Source organism: Arachis ipaensis, chromosome B8 (genome assembly GCF_059453495.1).
Source record: "Arachis ipaensis isolate K30076 ecotype BB chromosome B8, ASM5945349v1, whole genome shotgun sequence".
Lineage (NCBI taxonomy): Eukaryota > Viridiplantae > Streptophyta > Magnoliopsida > Fabales > Fabaceae > Arachis > Arachis ipaensis.
The window spans coordinates 28,533,488-28,553,922 of NC_142443.1; the positions used below are offsets into that span (position 1 = coordinate 28,533,488).

Here is a 20,435-nt window from a genome sequence, read left to right on the forward strand (position 1 = left end):
TGGAGCTAGAGTTTAGTAATATAACAAACAACCAAAAGGAAAAATGGACAACAACATTACCTTGTCGTGGTGGACCTCAGCCGTGGTAATAGCGATAAGGCGACGACCTTCGATCGAAGGCAACGGACACCAACAGCGGCGGTACAACGGAGGCTTTCACGATTAGAATCGCATTAAGATGTTTTTTTTAGAATTATGTCGGAACTGTAGAATTTATTAGAAATATATTCCGCTATTGAAAAATGTTTCCACCCATTTTATTTACTTTCTTTCATCTATATCGGATATCCAGATTTTGTCGAATCTGAAATAATTGTATTATTTCTATATTCTCAATTCAATATACATAGATAGATACCATATATCTATATCTTTTTTAAAGCCCCTTACTTCTATAATCTTTTTTATACAATTTGTAATACCCGAAGGGTCGATTTTTTTTTTTGTCTTAGTTTTTACCTTTCCGAAGGAAAACACGGGAATCTTTCATTATGATCTGGATTGGGTCTTTCTCTTTCTTTCAGTTAGTAATTGGGATATTCTTTTGATTATTTCAAATAAAATAGAAATTCGATAGAGATATCGAATTGATAATTACTTTTTAGAATTCATTCTGTATATAAATTGAGAATTCTTTATCTTATATAAATTCAATTAATTTAAGGATATAAATATATGGTTAAATTTATCCTGATAATCCAATCTTTTATAGATAGATTATGGATAGATTTATACATATTAACTCTTAATAGATAAGCATATTCTAAATTCTAGATACTATCTATATTAGTATATAATATATATTACTATATTAATGTATTAATATAATTACTGTAACTGTAATAGAATTATTACAAATTCTAAATGATAATAAATAAAAGAAATGAAATATATTTTTTTTCTAATTTTATTTTAATATTCTATTTGTAAAAATTGAATTATGACATATTCATTATGTTCGGAATAGCAAATTCCAAACTGTTCACAGAGACTCAAGCAACAGTGACGATGAAAATCTATGATGCAATGTGGCTTACTGGTGGCGACAGCAAGTCTAGGTGGTGGCGGTGCACCCTTTTTCAATGGACCAGAGGAAGAGAGATGAGAGAGAGAGATGAGAGAGAAGAGAAGAGAGAGAGAGTTTGCAGAAGTGAAGGAGAAGGATTTTACGTTTGAATTTTATCTCAAATTTACCGTCGGATTTACCAGTAAAAAAATCCTTCGGTAAGTCGTTAGTCATTGCCTAAACGATGCGTTTCACTAAATCCTTTTACTGTCGGAATTTTTCATCGAAAAATCCCACGGTAAATTTGGCACTACTAAAATTAGTTTTTGCGCCTCTATTTACCATCGAATTTAGTGGCAGAATTTTAAATTCGACTGTAACTTATTTGAGGGACGAATTTTTAGTCGTAACTGTCGGAAAATTCGCCGCTAAATCCAACGGTAACGTCTGTTGCTAAATCCGACGATACTCAGCATTTTTCTTGTAGTGTTACAGATCTCTTTCCTTGCAATTTTGGTCAATTCGGAATGTAGCATAGCACCTATGAAGAGGCTACTGTTCAACCTTGCTGGAGAGAGGTGATACAAGCTGAATTGAAAGTCTTAGACCAAAATCAAACTTGGGTGCTCACTACACTTTTAAAGGACAAGAAAGTTGTTGGGTGCAAGTGGGTTTTTCGTGTCAAGTTCAATTCAAATGGTTCAATTCAGCGGCACAAGGCCATATTGGTAGGCAAAGGGTTCACTCAAGTACAGGGCATGGACTATGCAGATACTTTCAGTCTAGTGGTAAAAATGACCACTCTTTGAGTTATCTTGGCAATTATAGCAGCTAAGAGTGGCACCTCAAGCAGCTGAATGTGAATTCTGCATTTTTACACGGCGACTTGGACAAGAAAGTCTACATGAAGCTTTCATCCGGATTGAACACCTCCTAACCAAGACTTATTTGCAAGCTACAAAAGTTTTCCTATGGCTTGAAGCAAGCTAGCAGACAGCGGAGCATCAAGTTGGCCCAAACACTAGTTGCTATAGGCTACAAGAAGTGTGTTGATGATCATTCCCTCTTTGTTTTAACCAAAGTAGAGGAATTTACTACCATCCTTGTGTGTGTTAATGATCTAGTTTTGGCTGATGATGACATTGTTGAAATTGATGCAATTAAAGGGATCTTAGATGCCAAATTCAAAATCAAGGATCTTGGTGATTTGAAATATTTCATAGGAATGGAAGTACACCACCAATATGCTTAAGGACTTTGGGTATCTTGCATGTTTCTCTCTCAACTCCAATGGACTACACAAGAACTCATAAGCTATCAAAGGAATCTGGCACTCCTTTACTAGATTGCACAATTTATATGCAGCTTGTTGGGAGGCTGCTTTATCTCACAAATACTACATCTGATATTTCTTATGTAGTGGCTAGATTAAGTCAATTCCTAGACTCTACTACCACTGCTCACTTAGATACTGCTTTTTTGGTCCTAAAATATCTTTAAAAAAAACATCCCAAGGTTTATTCTTTCCTTCAGTCTCGGATTTGCATATTTCTGAATTCTTTGATACCGATTGAGCCACATGTACCGATACAAGATGATCAATTTCTGGAGATTGCTTCCTGCTTTGGGGGGGGGGGGGGGACTTAATAAGCTGGAAGAGCAAGAAGCAAACCACAGTGCCTAGATCTTTAGTCGAAGCCGAGTATAGGTTGCTTGTTGCAGCCACTTGTGAAGCAAGATGGCTATCTTTCCTTATGACATTCATTGATAAGCCTCTTTAGAAGCCAATTACCATCTTTGGTGAAATCAATCCGCTATTCACATTGCACATAATCCCATTTTTCATGAGAAAACGAAGCTATAGAGGTGGACTGCCAAATTGTGCAAGAACAATTTCTTTTTGGACTCATTCATCTCATGCTTGTCAGTAATAAAAACTTGTTAGCAGATTTTTTCACCAAAGTTTTGCCCTGGGTCCCTTTTCTGCCAATATTATCAAGCTTAAATTGTGAGATTTATACAATCCTAGCTGGCGGGAGGGTGTGACGTGATTCTTATACATTTGAATATAGAATTATTTATTTAATTAGCTTAGGTGTCAAATTAGTTAGCTATTCTTCAATCAGTTAGTAGTTTGTTACAGTTTTAGTGCAATCAGTTATTTAACACGTGAAATATAGCTATGTGTGGCTGAGATATAAGGAACACTTGTATAGTTAGCTAGGTTTTCTCATTTTCTCTTTTCACTCAAATAAAAAGCTCCATTTTCTTCTCTCGACTTTCTTTAATTTTCTCCAATTCAATTAAACATTCTCTCTGCCAAATTCCTCTGTAGCTTGTAGATTGTTCAGATAAGGAATTTGCACACGTTATCATGTGAAATAAAGCTAGAATTAAGCCCAATCAATTTATATTAGTTAAATAATTTGTTCATTTGTTTTCTTAAATAAATATAGAATCCTGCCTTAGGTTCTTGTAGTAACTTATTAGTAAGCAATAAATTCTTAAACAAGGTTAAGTTCTATGAGATCATTAGCCTGCTGGATTGGAAGATACCATAAGAAAAAAAATTAGAATGAAGTATAGTATTCTTTAACAAAAAGGATCTTGTATTGAAATGAGAAAAAAATGTAAAGAAAGAAGAAGAAACAACAATTAATTTGTAGGCCACATGCTTGAATTATGTAATTGTATGTTGATTAAAAAATTAAATCAATTTGCACCACTTCATATAGACTAGAATCTTCATGAAACATAGTTAAAAAATTGATGAAGCAAAGTTTTAGTTGAATACAACAATCATCAATTTGCTGGAAGCTAATCATTTTGGGAGCTTGAAGAATTTTCAAGATATTCATAGTTGTGCTGAAAATTATAGAGTTCCAACTAAGAAAAGTCAAATAAATAAGATATTGAACTTACTTATTTGAATAGTCAATGTTAAAAGTAAAGTTGGCCAAGTATGTGTATTCACTGCCAATTAAAAAGTTGAAAGAGTCATGAATTATTAGCATCAACCTTTGCCTATATAAAGGCCATATGTACGTATGTTTGTATGTGCGTTTTCTTGAAAAAAATGAGCATGATTTCTCAAAATTAGAAATGTTCCTCTATTCTTTTATTTTATTATGAGTGTTGGTGAGTTTCAAAGATTGAAAATATGATAGTGTCATTTATGTGAGTGAGTAATCTAGAGGCAAATCAATTGTGGATATTGTATTTATATTTGGTATCAAAGCTGGTTAATCCAGTGCCAAGTATTTGAGAGTTTGAGGTGTGGAAGAATTCTCACATAGTTGTTTGTTCATGGAATCAGTATGGCTAAGACTTTCAACGTTATGTGGTTTGGTATCAAATTAGATAGAAACTCGATTATAGTTACTAGGAGACTTTGATATCTACCCATTTGAAGGCTCAGAACCTGTGAAATTTTATTGAACCGGGTTCACAAGAAGGATCTGATTTTGCCAATAGAGGAGAGATCAATCAGCGCTATCTCAAATTTATCAAGGTGTTAATTATACAGTGTTTGACAAAATAACAAATGGCAAAAATACAAAAGAAGCTTGGAACACATTGAAGTTATCGTACAAAGGTGTATATAAAGCCTAGAAAGCAAAGTTACAGTCTTTGCAAAGAGAATATGAAAGGTACGAGATGTGTAACTCATAAATTGTTGAGCAATATTTTACTCGTGTTATAGATCTTGTCAATAAGATGAGATTCTATGAAAAAGGTATGTCCGACAGTAAAGTGGTGGAGAAAATTCTTTGCACCATGCCAATTAAGTATGACCATGAGATAACTACAATACTAGAGTCCCACGATATAGATACCATGATGATTGCAAAGTTGCAAGGAATCATGAAAATCCAAATCAGCATAATATTGGAGAAGTACGAAAAATCAACCGAAAAAGTCTTGAAAACCGGGTGATTTTAAACAATGTTACAGAATTAGGCCGTACACAAGAAGGACACGAGGTCATGGTATTAATTTTCAAAGTAGCGGAGAAAAGGTTTTAGAGGAAGAATTAGCGGAGAAAAAGTTTTAGAGGAAGAAGTCGCAAAAATTACAACCGTGAAAGTTATAATAATTTTGCACTGCCTAATCAAGTAAGAGATGGAACAAATTTTAGGTCTGTCAACCGAGGAAGAGGTCGAGAAAATTTTTATTAAGAACAAACCAATTTCAACTGTTTTATTGTAGAAAATATGGACACAAAATAGCATATTGCATATTCAAAACATGTTACAGAAAATCAGCATCAAAATACTGAATCTAAATACTCAAATTTTATTTTTTACAAGTAATTCATGTGTTGAAGATAAAATATATGGTACATGAATAATGCTTATAGTAATCATATGTTTAGTAGAAAAGAATTATTTTCTTCACTAGATGATTTAGTCAAACTATTATTGAAGTTAGTAATAGTACATAGATTCCTATTGAATGAAAAGAGCAATACCAATTAGACTGAAGGATGATTTTCTGAGTTATATTTTTTATGTTTTCTATGCTCCTGAACTTGATTACAATTTATTGAGTATGAAAAAGTTAAGTGAGAGGGGATATAAGATGATAACTTATCGTGGATATTGCATTGTATTTGACAACAACAGAAGGTTTATAGATAAAGTAAAGATGACTTTAAACAGAATGTTTTTATTGAAAATTCAACATGTTAATCCCTCTTGCATGAGTTCTGTGATACTTGATGATGACTGGCTATGGCATATGCGGTTTGGACATTTTTATTTTTCTAGCCTAAACTACTTGTTAAGAAAATGACTTTTTTCTGGTCTACCACGAGTTCATATTCCTAATTGTGTTTGTGAAATTTTTTAACTAGAAAAGAAGTACAAAGATCCATTTCCTGTAGAAAAGTCATGGAGAGCTAGAAGATTGCTTGAAATTGTGCATTCATATATTTGTTTTATTGAAGTTCCAAACAATGGTGGTAACAGGTACTTTATTACTTTTATTGATGTTTTTAGTATATATACATGGTATACTTTCTAAAGTAGAAATTAGAAGCATGTGATACCTTCAAGGCATTCAAAACATTTGTCGAAAAACAAAGTGACTATAAAATCAAAATCCTTAACACAAACATAAGAACAGAATATATTGCATGTTTAGATTACTTTAAGCAATACAGAATTCAACACCAATTAATAACTAGATATAATTTTCAACAAATGGAGTTGCTGAAAGAAAGAATAGAACCATCATGGATATGGTCAGATTTAGTTAAAGTCAAAATAAATGCTTAAAGAATTTTGGACAGAAGCAATCGTGATAGCAGTACATATTTTAAACAGGTCCCAACGAAGAGTGTTCGTGATAAAACTTCTGAAGTAGCTTGGAGTGGAAAGGGTCTTCCATTCATTATTTCAGAGTCTTTGGGTATATTGCTTATGCCCATGTTCCATATCAATTAAGGAAGAAGTTAGATGACAAAGACGAGAAGTGTATCTTTATCGGCTATATCACAGAGTAAAAGCATACAAATTGTATAATCCAGAATCAACAAAGGTGATCATCAGCAGAGACATGATATTTGACAAAAATGACATGTGAGATTGGAACACAAAAACAAAAAAAACAGCCGATTGTAATTCCAAATACGCGTAATGAAGAAGAAGAAGAAGAAAGACAACCAAACACAATTGAACAACCAAAATCATCTAAAAGACCTCAAAGAGAGCGGCTCCGCTAGATTAGTAGATTATAAAGTTAGCAATGACAACGATTCATCCGATGAAGAAATCATAAATTTTGCTTTATTTTTAGATTGTGACCCGTTGAATTTTGAAGAAATCTCTAGAGACAACAATTGAAAGAAAGCAATGGATGAGGATCGGAGATTCATGCCATTGAGAAGAATGACACATGGGAGCTGACAGATTTACCTACATATAAGAAGTTGATTGAAGTAAAGTGGGTTTACAAAACTAACTATAAACCCAATGGTAAAGTTGATCGTTTCAAGGCAAGATTAGTTATTAAGGGATACAAACAAAAGCCAAAATACATCAAATGATGTTAAGTCTGCATTTCTAAATAGCACTTTAGAAGAAGAAGTGTATGTTGAGCAACTTGCAAGATATGAAGTTCCAGGAGAAGAAGATAAAGTTTACGGGTTGAAGAAAGTTTGTACAAATTAAAACAAGCACCAAGAGCGTGGTATAAGAAGATTGATTCTTATTTCATTCAGAATGGTTTCAGAAGATGTCCATTTGAGCATACTCTTTATATCAAGTGTGTTGAATCTGAAAATATATTGATCGTGTGCCTTTATGTTGATAATTTGATCTTTACTAGCAAGAATTGGAAGATAATTGTTGAATTGCATAATTCAGGGAAGCTATGATAAAAGTACTTTGAAATGACGGATATGAGTTTGATGTCTTACTTTCTTGACATTGAAGTCATTCAGAAAGATGATAGAATTTTCATTTCACAGAAAAAATATGCAAATGATATTTTGAAGAAATTTCATATAGATAATTCGAAACCAATTCCTACTCCAGTTGAAGAGAAATTCAAGTTGCTAAAAGAAGATAAAGGAAGAGAAGTAAATGCTACTTATTACAAAAGTTTGATTGGAAGTCTAAGATACATAATTGCAACCAGACTAGGTGCTGTATTTGGAGTTGGATTGCTTAGCAGATTTATGGAAGAACCTTATTCCAACCACTTGCAAGCAGCAAAAAGAATTCTTCAATATATTAAAGGTATTTTAAATGATATTTAGTGTGGAAATACTAATGAAGTGAATCTTGTTAGTTACACTGATAATGATTGGGGCGGAGATATAGAAACAAGAAAAAGTATTTCAGGATTTGTATCTTATGATGGCTCTGATCTGGTACAATTTCATTATCATCGAAAAATAATCAGTAGTAACATTTTCTACAGCAGAAGCAGAATATATAGCTAAAACAGCGAGTTGTGCAACACAAGTAGTTTGGTTAAGAAGAATTTTTGAAGAATTGAATGAGAAACAAAATACTCGAACAACAATATTTTGTGATAACAAGTCAGCTATAACACTTTGCGAAAATTCAGTATTTCATGAAAGGTCCAAATATATTGATATTCGATTCACAAAATTAGAGAGTTGGTGAATAAGAAAGAAGTTGTGATCGAGTTCTATCCTATAGAAGAACAAATTACTGATATATTTATAAAGCCATTGAAGATCGAACTATTTTACAAGTTGAAGAAGATGTTTGAAATGATTAATTCTGCAAATTTGATTTAAGAAAAACAATGTTGATTAAAAAAAATTAAATTAACTTGCACCACCTCATATGAACTAGAATCTTCATAAAACATGGTTAAAGAATTGATGAAACAAATTTTTAGTTGAATACAACTATCATCAAATTGCCGGAAGCTAATCATTTTGCAAGTTTGAAGAATTTTTAAGATATTTATAGTTATGCTGAAAATTATAGTGTCAACTAATAAAAGTCAAATAAATAAGATGTTTAAGTTGTTTATTTGAAGGTGAATTCTATGATGTAGAAATAATTTTTTTTTACACATGAAGAAATGAACGTGGCATAGGTTTAGGAGTGACACATATCTCTTGCTATTATTATTTTGTTCAGATGTGACAAGACAAATGCATCAAAGTTCAGATTTTGTCTTTTTTTTAATTAAATATTAATGCTAATAAAACTTTAATTACATATATATTTTTGTTGTATTGGGCAAAAAAAATTGGGCCAAAAAAAAACAATAATGTTTAAACTGTAATGGATTACTATTAAAGATATATATTTTATTGCGTTTACTTTATCAATAAAATTAATTAGTTTTTATTAAATATTTAAGTATGCATAAATAATATTAAATACTACAAACAATAAATATTAAAAAAATAAATATTTAAATTCAAAATTTAATCTCTAAATTATTGTGTATAATACTAAATTTTTCTTACATTTTGTATAAGAAATTAACAAGTGTTATTTTTATTTTGTGAGAGTACCTTTAAAAAAAAATTGTCAATAATATTAAATTTTTCTTACATTTTGTATAAAAAATTAACAAGTGTTATTTTTTTTTGTGAGAATACCTTTAAAAAAAATTTGTCATTTGAGTTATGAATTAGTTAAAAAAATTCTTTAGTTCATGAATTATTTATTTTTTAAATTAATTTATAATATTTTAATTTATAGTATGAATGATAATTTATTTAAAATTATAAATGTAACAACAAAGTTAAATTTAAAAAGATGAGAGAAAAAAAACTTAAAAAACAAATCTGGAGTGTGAAATATAATCCAAATTATTTGGTACGTATGAATATTTTTTTAAATGTTCAATATTAAAAATTATTTTATATGTATGAATATTTATTTATGTTCCAATTTTGCATATGAATATTTTTTTATCTTTCTAAATTTAACTTTGTTGTGATATTTGTAATTCTAAATAAATTATCATTCCTACTATAAATCGAAATATTATAAATTAATTTTAAAAAATAAATAATTCATGGACTAAAGAATTTTTTTAACTAATTCATAAATCAAACGACAAATTTTTTTAATGGTACTCTCACAAAATAAAAATAACACTTGTTAATTTTTTATACAAATTATAAGAAAAATTTAGTATTATTGACAAATTTTTTTTAAAGATACTCTCACAAAATAAAAATAACAGTTGTTAATTTCTTATACAAAATGTAAGAAAAATTTAGTATTATACACAATAATTTAGAGACTAAATTTTGAATTTAAATATTTATTTTTTTAGTATTTATTGTTTGTAGTATTTAATATTATTTATGCATACTTAAATATTTAATAAAAACTAATTAATTTTATTGATAAAGTAAACACAATAAAATATATTTCTTTAATAGTAATCCATTACAGTTCAAAAATTATTATTTTTCTTTGGCCCAATTTTTTTGTCAAATACAAAAAAATATATCTATAATTAAAATTTTATTAGTATTAATATTTAATTAAAAAAAAGGACAAAATTTGAACTTTGATGTATTTGTCTCATCACATCTGAACAAAGTAATAATAGCAAGAGATAGGTGTCAGTCCTAAACCTATGCCACGTTCATTTTTTCATGTGTAGAAAAAAAATTATTTCTACATCATAGAATTCACCTTATTTAAATAGTCAAAGTTAAAAGTAAAATTAGCTAAGTATGTATATTCACCGCTAATTAAAAGGTTGGAAGAGTCATGAATTTATTAGCATCAACCTTTGTCTATATAAAGGCCATATGTACGTATGATTGTATGTGTATTTTTATTAAAAAAAATCAACATAGTTTTTCAAAAATGTTTCTCTGTTTTTTTATTTTATTGTGAGTGTTGGTGAGTTTGAGATATCGAAAAGAAAAAGTCTAGGGGCAGTAATTTTATCAAATTCTGGTCAACATGTAACCATCAAAGAAGAGTGAGCCATTTGATGAAATCAAATATTAATCTCACACCATTAAAAGCCTCATTGATGGCTATTTGATGGCTATAAATCCTAAATGTTGCTGCCCTTAGCATTCCTCTATTGAAAATATGATAGTATTGTTCATGTGAATGAGTGGCTCCGAGACAAATTAATTATGGGTGTTGTATTTACATTGTACATGTACATACATAAGCGCAGTTACTAGTTAGTTAGTTAGATAGATAGATGATAGTGAGAGCAAAATAGAAGTTGAAACACATGCTTATTATATACAGGCACCTATTGCATTAACCATGATTGATCTTATCAACTCCATAATTTTGAAACAGAAATACAACAGATGATAGAGACGTAAAGACTAAGGTCTATTTCATTATCTGTACAATCTCCTACATCAAATTGAAGTAATACATATAGTTCATCAAGCTTGAGGACGTTGCATAACATGTGAATCTGAATCTGGAGAGTTCACAGGACTTTCTGCAACATGACTATCTTTTCTTGAGAGTCGTCTCTTGGCTTGTCCCCATTGTTCAATCACCGCCGAGGTTAACCACCCGATAGTCTTCTGATCATGGTTCGAACCATTGGTGCCGGTGACATAAATCAAGAGGGCAATTGTTGATGTACCTGCTGTCAAAGTGAATAAGGCCCAGAAGCTGTTTGGGCTAAGACTCGCAGTTTCGCCGTCCGGTTCAGACTCTTCACATTTCTCTGATGCAAGCATTCTGTTCTCCAGTTCCCTCTGTTTTCCGGATTCAAACAAATCCAACAGTGCTTTGTTCACAAGTGGAAGGTATGGAGATCCTTGCGGAAAAGCCTGCAAACATCCAACACAACACAGATCACCAGAAACTTAAATTTTTAGTATTAACAAAGCAACAACCAAATTCTAAAGAAGCAATCCAAGATGCATCAAATTAAAAAGTGTCATGCATTGTGCACAGAAATAACTGTTCTTTTGTCTTCTACTTAAGAATAAGGTGTGCACATTGCATAAAGTGGTATAGGCTAATTTTTTAATTTGATAGATCTTGGATTGCTTCTATAAAATTTTGGTTGTTGCTTTATCAGAAACCAATCGGTGGCGAGAATTTGTAGTGGAGAAGCTCATACGAAACCAAATCCTCCGATTTTATACATCGGCCCGGCTTGAATAAACTCTTTACAGTACTTTGCAAGGAAAATCTTGGCCCCAGGAACTTCAATAAAGACAGCTGCTATTTCTTTTCTTCTGAGAGCTTCAGCGAACTCTTCATGTGATCTAAATTGCCTTATGTTTGCAGGGTTAAAGTGTAGAACATCATGAAGATAATTTTTCAAGAAAGATCCAGTACTGTATCCAACCATGGCATTGTTATTTCTTAACTGATCAACATCACCTATTGTTGGTTCAAGTCTTTCAACTGTTAGCATGCTGGTTAAGTTGGCTGTGTATGTCTGCATTATAATGAGGGCCACAAACAACCACACCACCATAGCCACCCTTGATAAATTGTTGTGTAATTTATCTCCTATGTCTATGTTCAGTCACAGTAAAGAAATCATGTTATTTGCAAAGAAGTTACAACTTAATTTATCACTAAACTAATTAGTCCCTCGACGATACACGCCATATCAGTTCTTGAAAGATATCTATTTGATTCTTTATTTTCTGTAAGTTCAATATATTATTTGATGCTAAACACATCTTTTAAAGACTAAACTAATGTTACCAATACAAACATGTTTTTTACTAAATTTATGTCAAAATTCTTTTGAGGGACCAAACCGATATTGCATATATTTTGAGGTGACTAATTAAATAGCTAATTTTTCTAAAATCATAGGAAATAAGTTTAAAGGGTTCTGAATGTTACCATTTAAGTTTACGAGAGGGGTCATTGCCAACCAAGCAATGTTGCCATATTGTTTGAGTATGGAGCCCTTGAGTTCACAGAAATGCTTTCTTTCTAGCATCCATAAAACAAAGACATTGTAGATAATCACTAACACTATTAGGATCCACATTGTCTTTGTGAAAGGCTTCACAAACAGCCAAGCTCTGTGTCCTGTTTTTGATTTCAAAGGGACTACCATCACCACTCCAGGATCAGTGTATGGCTGAGTGAATTCGGCATACTGGTACCGGTACGAGATTATTGTTACATCAATTACTGCATCAAAATTCTGCTTCATGCCATTTGAAAGAGTACAATAACAGAAACAAGTGAGTGTCATTAAGTAATGTTTTTAGAAAAGTTACGTTCATGTTAATAAGAAAGTTTATATCAGACATAAACTACACTATTGGAGAGAGATAAGTTAATAGATTAAGTAAAAAAAAAAAAATCACAAAATAGGTCAAATGAATCTTTCCAAATGCCATTCACCTTTAAAATTCCAACATGCAAGAACAAACCAAACAAACCAAATTCGTTCCTGAAAAATAACTCATTTTTTAAATTAGTCTTCAACAAATTTTGTTAATCATAATAGTTCCTAAAAATTATAATCGTAAATCGAATTGATTTTTACATCTATTAGATAATGATATATCACGTTAAATGTCATGTGGTATGTTGACATTAAAGGCTAATACCATGTGTTACAAAATGATTGATTTTTAACGTGACATTAAATGCCATTTGGTTGACAAATCATTTTGTGACATATGGCATTAACTGCTATGGTATGATGCTACATAATACTTAATGTAACACGTTATCATCTAATGAATAGAAGGACTGATTTGACTTACGACTGTATTTTTAGGAATCAATATGACTAATAAAATATTTCAGAGACTAATTTGAAAAAAGAATTCTTTAAATGACCAATTTGAATATTAACCATTAATTTGTCACATTATATGGGGAATCTGCAACTTAAAAATATCATGCAAGAACGACATAAAAATATTCAATACTTAACTTATTACCTTCAAATAAATTTGCCTCACCAACTCATCATAAGTATCATTGAAAGCATAGAACTTGTATGGAACATGGTAGGGCATCAAGTCCATAGTTGCTTTGAAAAGATCAATAGTGAATCCCTGGAATTGATCATGAGTTATGTTTATAAATTGTTTCAATGTGGACAAAGCAGGGACCCCAACTCTTAATGGCTTCTCAATTGTTGGTAGGGCCCACCCTCTTGGAGTTTCCCAAGGTCTACCTGGCCACATAACCTGTCCTAGTTCCTTCATTGAAGAACTATAACTAACATCATGTTGACCAATATTGCTTGAAAATCCAAGTCCATTTGACCAAAAACCAATCTCCTTGTATCCCTTCCCAATCACATTGATGATTTGAAAAGTCTGTGTAGGATCTAAGGTATGATCATTGAATTGAATTCTTCCCTTTAGGCCAAGAAAATTACTATGCAAAATCTTGTTCATCAGGAATTTGCCACCTTCATTATTGTTGGTTTGACTCATGGCTAGAGCCAGAGTCCATGCAGCATCATAAGCATGTGCTGCAAAAGTTCCTGGCTCATTGTTGAGTTCTTGCGGGTAATCTAGGCTAAATTTTCGACGAAATTTCCGGTAGAAATCCTCATGTTTTTTCCTATTTTCTTGGAAATAGCTCTTGACTCCAATGATTCCTTGCATTGACGAGATAGTTGAAGCATTTAAGGAATGAACAAGGCTTGTAAAAGGGTCAGTAATGATCCAAACATAGTCCTTCCCAACCATATCCATTTTTGACGCAGTTTCGAAGAGGTTTATGGCCAAATTGAGGGACAAACTAACAACAAAGACTCTACAATGGCCTTCTCTAAGATTCTCAAGATCTTTGGACAGTGAAGAGGAAGGAAAAGGAGGAACACTCAAGAGATTACTTATTGTGATACCTGCTTCAGTGAGTGCTAAATAGATATTGGATAAAGATTCTGTGGATGAAGCATCTTTGTCTTCATAAATTATGTTGACACTGTACCAATCCCATGATTGAACAATAGCAGATATTGCTTTCATTTGTTTTAATGCATTAGGTGAAGTTTGAACCATGAAGGGCCATTTTGATGTTGCCCAATTTGGAGTTACATCTGCTAGGGATAGAAGAGGTGTCATGTTTTGGTTGCAAAGTTCAGCTATTAATGTTGTTTCTTCCCACGTTTGTGGACCTATAATTGCTTGCACTTGCTCTTTGTCAATAAGGTCCCTTGCTGCAAAACAAAATCAATTAGAATTGGATGATTAATTAGTTATGATTATTAATGTTATTATTTATTTTTTGGTTGAAATAAATCCAAAGATAACAGTGGTTAGGACTTATTTTAAGCCTTTTTATCTGTACTTTGTGCTATGTCTGTTTGCATATTTAGCTCTAGACAAATAATTCAATGAATGAATGTATATTTCTATTTCTCCAAATCACAAGTATTCTTTACAAGAGGTGATTATGGCAAGACTAATTTTCTTAACAAATGAGATTGGCCAAAGTGGAAGGTACTCTTCCCTTAACTAAAGTGTATTTAGGATTGAGTTTTGAAAATGGAACAGGATTTTTTTTATTGACACATTTAATACTCCTTTTAGGACTTCTATTGGTCTAGACATGTTATTTGGATTTTTGATAACACAATTTAATAAAGGAACCCCATAATTCGTAGGTTTAACTACTTAATATCTATTGTATATAATGAAGATTAGCAAAATTCGGTGTATAATTTTCTTCTAAAATATTTTTATTTATATTTATGAGTTTAATTTTGATGCATAAATACTATAAAACGTTTTATATAATCATCCAAACATATCCGATTTTTTAGATGCTATTTACACTATCAATTTAAACAGTAATTATTTTGACTTATGTAAGTGAATACACGTGTAAAACTTCTTTTTACTTACAGTACATAAAAATTAAATTCTTATACTAATTTACTATCATACACACTTAATAAATAAAATAATGGACTAAGAGACACGTCCTAGTGTTTTTGATTTGAATGGTATAGAGCATACAAAATTAGTGTGATCCATCAAGTATATAGTATATACCCAAATATTAAAGAATCTGAGAGTTAAGAAATATGAACCTGCAAGAGCAGCTTTAAGGGGATCCCCATGAGAGTCCCTTATGTGAAGACCAAAGCTTCGATTGGTGTAATGATAGAAATCCTCCAATGCCATCTTAATAGCCACTATTTCCTCTTTTCCACTTCCATCATTATAGTCTGCAACAACTCCTACTATGCCCTTTTTCACATCCATGCTAGCATCACCCTCATGAAATTTTGTTGCTGTTCCTAACACTATTTTAACCATATTCATACTAATAAGACAAACGAGAGGAACAAATTTATGCATACTTTCCATAATAGCAATATTATTACCCTCACTTGGTGCTTATTATCCATATATATTCCTTTTTATAGGAAAAGAATAGCTAACAAAATTAAACAATTTTAGAGTGAGAAATTTTCAGGTAAAGTTAGAGGGCATCTTATGGTATATGTTGTTGCATATTAATTGGTACCTTCATATTATTTTAGCTATAAAATTTTGTAGTGAGATTCACATAAATATTTTAAAAAAATCACATACCTTAATCTAGGATGGACAGTTAGAGAGAGATGACATAATATCATATAAAATGTACAAACTATAACATAATATTCCTCATTGTATTGCATTTCACTAATTGTAATAGTTGAATAGTAATAAAAGGTTTTGGAAACATCAATGCCAAGCAAGCGCCACGGCAGAAAGGCACTTAAAAAATAATAAAAATGTGGCGTATGTTACTGAGCATAACTCGTTAAAAGGGGATGAAGTGAAGGAGAAAATTCCAAAATCTAATTTTGTCACGTAATGACACACGTAATAACACTAGGTACTTTTTCAACTATCATTGTTCATTGGTTCATCTTAGTATAATAATAAAAAGCTACATTAGCATAACAACTAATTAATATATTAATGAAAATTCGGGTTTCTCTCATGAAGGCAACAAAAATTAAAGAAAATAAGAAATGTCACATTAGAAGTTTTGTATCCTTGAATTTCGTAGTAATCAGATGTCACTTATGAGTATTCCTCTTGTATCACATAACAAGTAGGATTTTCTACTATTGGGAATATTCCTCTATATCTGTTTTAGTGCAAATCATATTTAAGCGGTTAGGTAGTTAGCAAAAACTTTTGTATAAAAAGACTTGGAAATTTGAAAGAAACTAGGGAATAAAGTAGAATACAAGAAATCAAATTTGTCGTGCAAACGAGGAGATTTATTATTATGATTACATCCCTTTGATTAGGTCAGGAAGTGAGTCAAATCTGCTCATAAGTCAATTCGAGCTCAACTCATTAAGGCTGTGTTTGGTTTATGTATGGGTGAAAACATAGACACAAATACATAAATATTGAAGACATACATAAAGAGACACAAAATTTTTACTTTGTTTGATAACTATGCACAAGACAGAACATAAATTACAAATATCAATATTATCCTTATCTCCGAAAAAAAATCACCACAGTCACTACTATTAAGCATAAAAGTGGAAAAATTTGTGTCTTAACTTTTGTATCTTAGTGTCTCAATAAAATGGTAGTACACAAATTTTATGTATTTGTGTACCAATATGTACCACCGTGTCTTTACTTATTTTATGTATTTAAAAACCAAACATGAAACATGGGTGTGAGTGTGTCACCGTATCTCAAAATTTGGTGGCACACCCACTAAACAAACGGTGCCTAATAGCTCGATAAGTTGAACTCGTGAGCTAGTGAGTTGAGCTTGAGTTTGGAATTGAGCTTATAAATTAAATGAGTCGAGCTTAATTTGGATAAGCTCAACTCATTAGCTCATGAACTGACTCGATTATATATATAATATTAAAAATATAGATCAAATACATATAAAATATGTGTATTAATATATATAATTTTACATATATATTAATATTCTTAATTATTTAAAATATTATAGTTATTTTTATATATAATTTTAATGTAGGACATAAATAAAAAAATTATAATTGATAGATAGATAATATATAAATTTTATCTTTTTTAATATTTTTAATATATATAAGTTATATTTTATTAATATAAAATTATAGATTATGTTCTTATTATTTGAGTCAGCTCGTGAGTTTTTGTTGAGCCGAATTTGAACTTATAAAATAGGCTTGATTATTAATAAGTCGAGTCGTAAGTCAAGCTTAATTTTTGTGAATCGAACTTAAGCTTAGTCTAGCTCGACTCACTTCCGACGCTACCTTTGATCATACTACTGTCTTAGGATATTTAAATAATTTTATTGTCTTTAGAAGTTTAGACTATAGAAAAATACATTTTCAGCAAAGATAACAGGTTATTGTGTTATACTATTTTACAAACTTACAAAAGAAGGCAATGAAAAGAAAAAGTTTCAGCATTTACAAAGTTATAAACTTATAATTAATGGTGGGCAAATTCTCTAGTGTAGATATAAAAATTTTATCTACATGTGTAAACGAGTGTTGGTTATTCCTAAATACGACAAGTGTTAATAAATTTAAATATTTTTTGTAAGGTTGTAAGTTGTTGCAGCATTAATTTATTGGTCTAATTAGATACATATTTAAATTACACAATAGTTAATAATTATTCTGATGTTAATTACATCTTAGTAATATGAGTATTTTTATATTTTTTATTGTATGAAATGCATAAATATTAAGTCCATTACAAAAAAAAGATATAAATAATATTATTATTTTTTTTGTAATAAACTTAATATTTATACATCTCATATAATAAAAAAATATAAAAAAAGTCCATATTACCAAAGCGTGATTAACATCAAAGTAATTACTAATTATTGTGTAATTCAAACATGTATTTGACTGGACCTTCCAGGAGATCAACGCTGTAATTCTGCAGAAAATGTCTAAATCTATCAACACTTGTCGCACTCAGACCCCACACTCACTCGTCAGGTTTTGCCTTTGACGATAGGGATGATAGCCGAAACCCCCCACACTCACTCGTCAAAACGCGTCATGATATTGTCTGTTTTGGCACACAAGGCCTCACGATTTTGCCTTTGACGATAGAGATGATAGCCGAAGCCCCCCACACTCACTCGTCAAAACGCGTCATGTTAGGGAGAGATATCCACACCCTTATAAGGCATGCTTCGTTCCCCTCCCCAATCGATGTGGGACCTTACAATCCACCCCTCTAAGGGAGCCCAGCGCCCTCACTGGCACATCGATCCAGCCTCCGCCTCTGATACCATCTGTAACAGCCTAGACCACCCGCTTGCACGATATTGTCCGCTTTGGCACACAAGGCCTCACGGTTTTGCCTTTGACGATAAGGATGATAGCCGAAACCCCCCACACTCACTCGTCAAAATGCATCATGCTAGGGAGAGATATCCACACCCTTATAAGGCATGCTTCGTTTCCCTCCCGAATCGATGTGGGACCTTACAGATAGAATCTCTATATCTACACTGGAGAGCTTACCTTAACGGTGATATTATATGTAAGAGCATTTTTATAATTAAATCTAATTAAATTGGCACAAGTTTAATAAAAAATACACAAATGGGTCATTATTGTTGTTGTTGTTGCTGTTGTTGTTGTTGTTGTTGTTGTTGTTGTTGTTGTTGTTGTTGTTGTTGTTGTTGTTGTTGTTGTTGTTGTTGCGCTTCTTTAGCACATAAATTTTTGTTAAAGAGTACAAAAATTTATTAATATAACACAAATATTTGTAGAGCTTAAGTTGATAGGAGGAGGCAACATGAATGATTATATCTCTAACATTCTCCTCCAAATAAGAGTTTCTTTTTGGATTTGTTATATTTTTGCATAAGTCTTCTTTTCTTCTTTTATTTGTCTTATGTTATTTTTTCTCTTTTGAGATTCACCAATAATCAAACTCTAGACCTTTCGGACATATATAGAATCTTGATACCATGTCATGAAACTACTTTTCCCAAAAGTTTAAGTTTAGGTGTGACAATGGGTAGGATAGAGTAAGGTTTAGACTCAACCCTAACTCAACCTACGAGTTGATTTTTTCACTAACAGCCTGTTTTGAATACATCTGATTTGAAATCATAGATGAATTGAATTCTATTCCTTGCTTTGGAATAGAAAAAAAAATATGAAGTTGAATTCCGATGAGAATTCCAATTCTCATTTTACCTCATTTATAAATTAGACCTACTTTGGTCTGATTTCAAAATCAATTCTCACCTAAATCTCACTTAAACTATGCAATATCCAAAATACCCTTGTCCAAATTATAATATTCCACAATCTCTTCACTTTCTTAAACCGTATTTTTCTTAAACTAATGTTCCTTTTTTATGTTATACTTAGTATGATGAAATCTCTACTATTTAGACTTTTATGTTATGTTTAGCGTGATGGAAACTCAAAACTTCTATGAGGGTCATGTGAGGTTGATTTATTGATATGAATTATGAGTATTTTGTTTTAAATTAAACTTTGTTATGTTTATCGCTTATGGGGTTATCTCATTTTTAATTTTATTATTTTTTAACAAAAACATGATCATATTAAATGAGTGTCATAATCACACACAAATAAGATTATAGAAAAAAAATAAAAAAGTTATGAGATGTTGATTTTTTTAAAATAATTTAAATTTCTCATTTTTAAAAAAATTTCATCTATCATGATTTCATGGGTGAGATGGATCTAATTGGTGAGGTTGTGTTAGACCAATTTTACTTATAAGTAATTTATATAATTATATTATCTATTTTATTTGATAAATAAAATTATACTTAATATTTATTAAGGGGTAAAAATATCTTAGAGAAATAATGTAATTGATCAACAAGTCATTCCAAACAATGGAATTCAATTCTATCTCATTAAATGAGTTAGTTGTTCCAAACTATGGAATTGAATTCCATTTCTTTAGGAATTCATTTCTTGATGAAATTGAATTCTAATTCCATCATTTAAAGGTGTTCAAACATGCTGTAAAACTCAACTATATCTTACCCAC

The 20,435-nt window shown here is 31.0% G+C and overlaps 1 protein-coding gene and 1 non-coding gene across 2 annotated transcripts; one reads left to right on the forward strand and one right to left on the reverse strand.

Annotated features, from left to right (window-relative positions):
• Positions 1-10,750: 10,750 nt before the first annotated feature.
• LOC107610806 (glutamate receptor 2.8-like) lies at positions 10,751-15,770 on the reverse strand. The gene is made up of 5 exons (XM_021109184.2): positions 15,491-15,770; positions 13,380-14,614; positions 12,319-12,628; positions 11,576-11,979; positions 10,751-11,279 (listed from the first exon to the last, which is right to left on the reverse strand). The coding sequence occupies exons 1-5, from the start codon at positions 15,768-15,770 to the stop codon at positions 10,881-10,883; spliced, it is 2,628 nt and encodes an 875-aa protein (XP_020964843.1). The 3' UTR covers positions 10,751-10,880.
• LOC148547540 (U5 spliceosomal RNA) lies at positions 11,388-11,503 on the forward strand. Its single transcript, XR_015897360.1, has one exon. It is a non-coding gene; the product is annotated as a U5 spliceosomal RNA (small nuclear RNA).
• Positions 15,771-20,435: the final 4,665 nt, after the last annotated feature.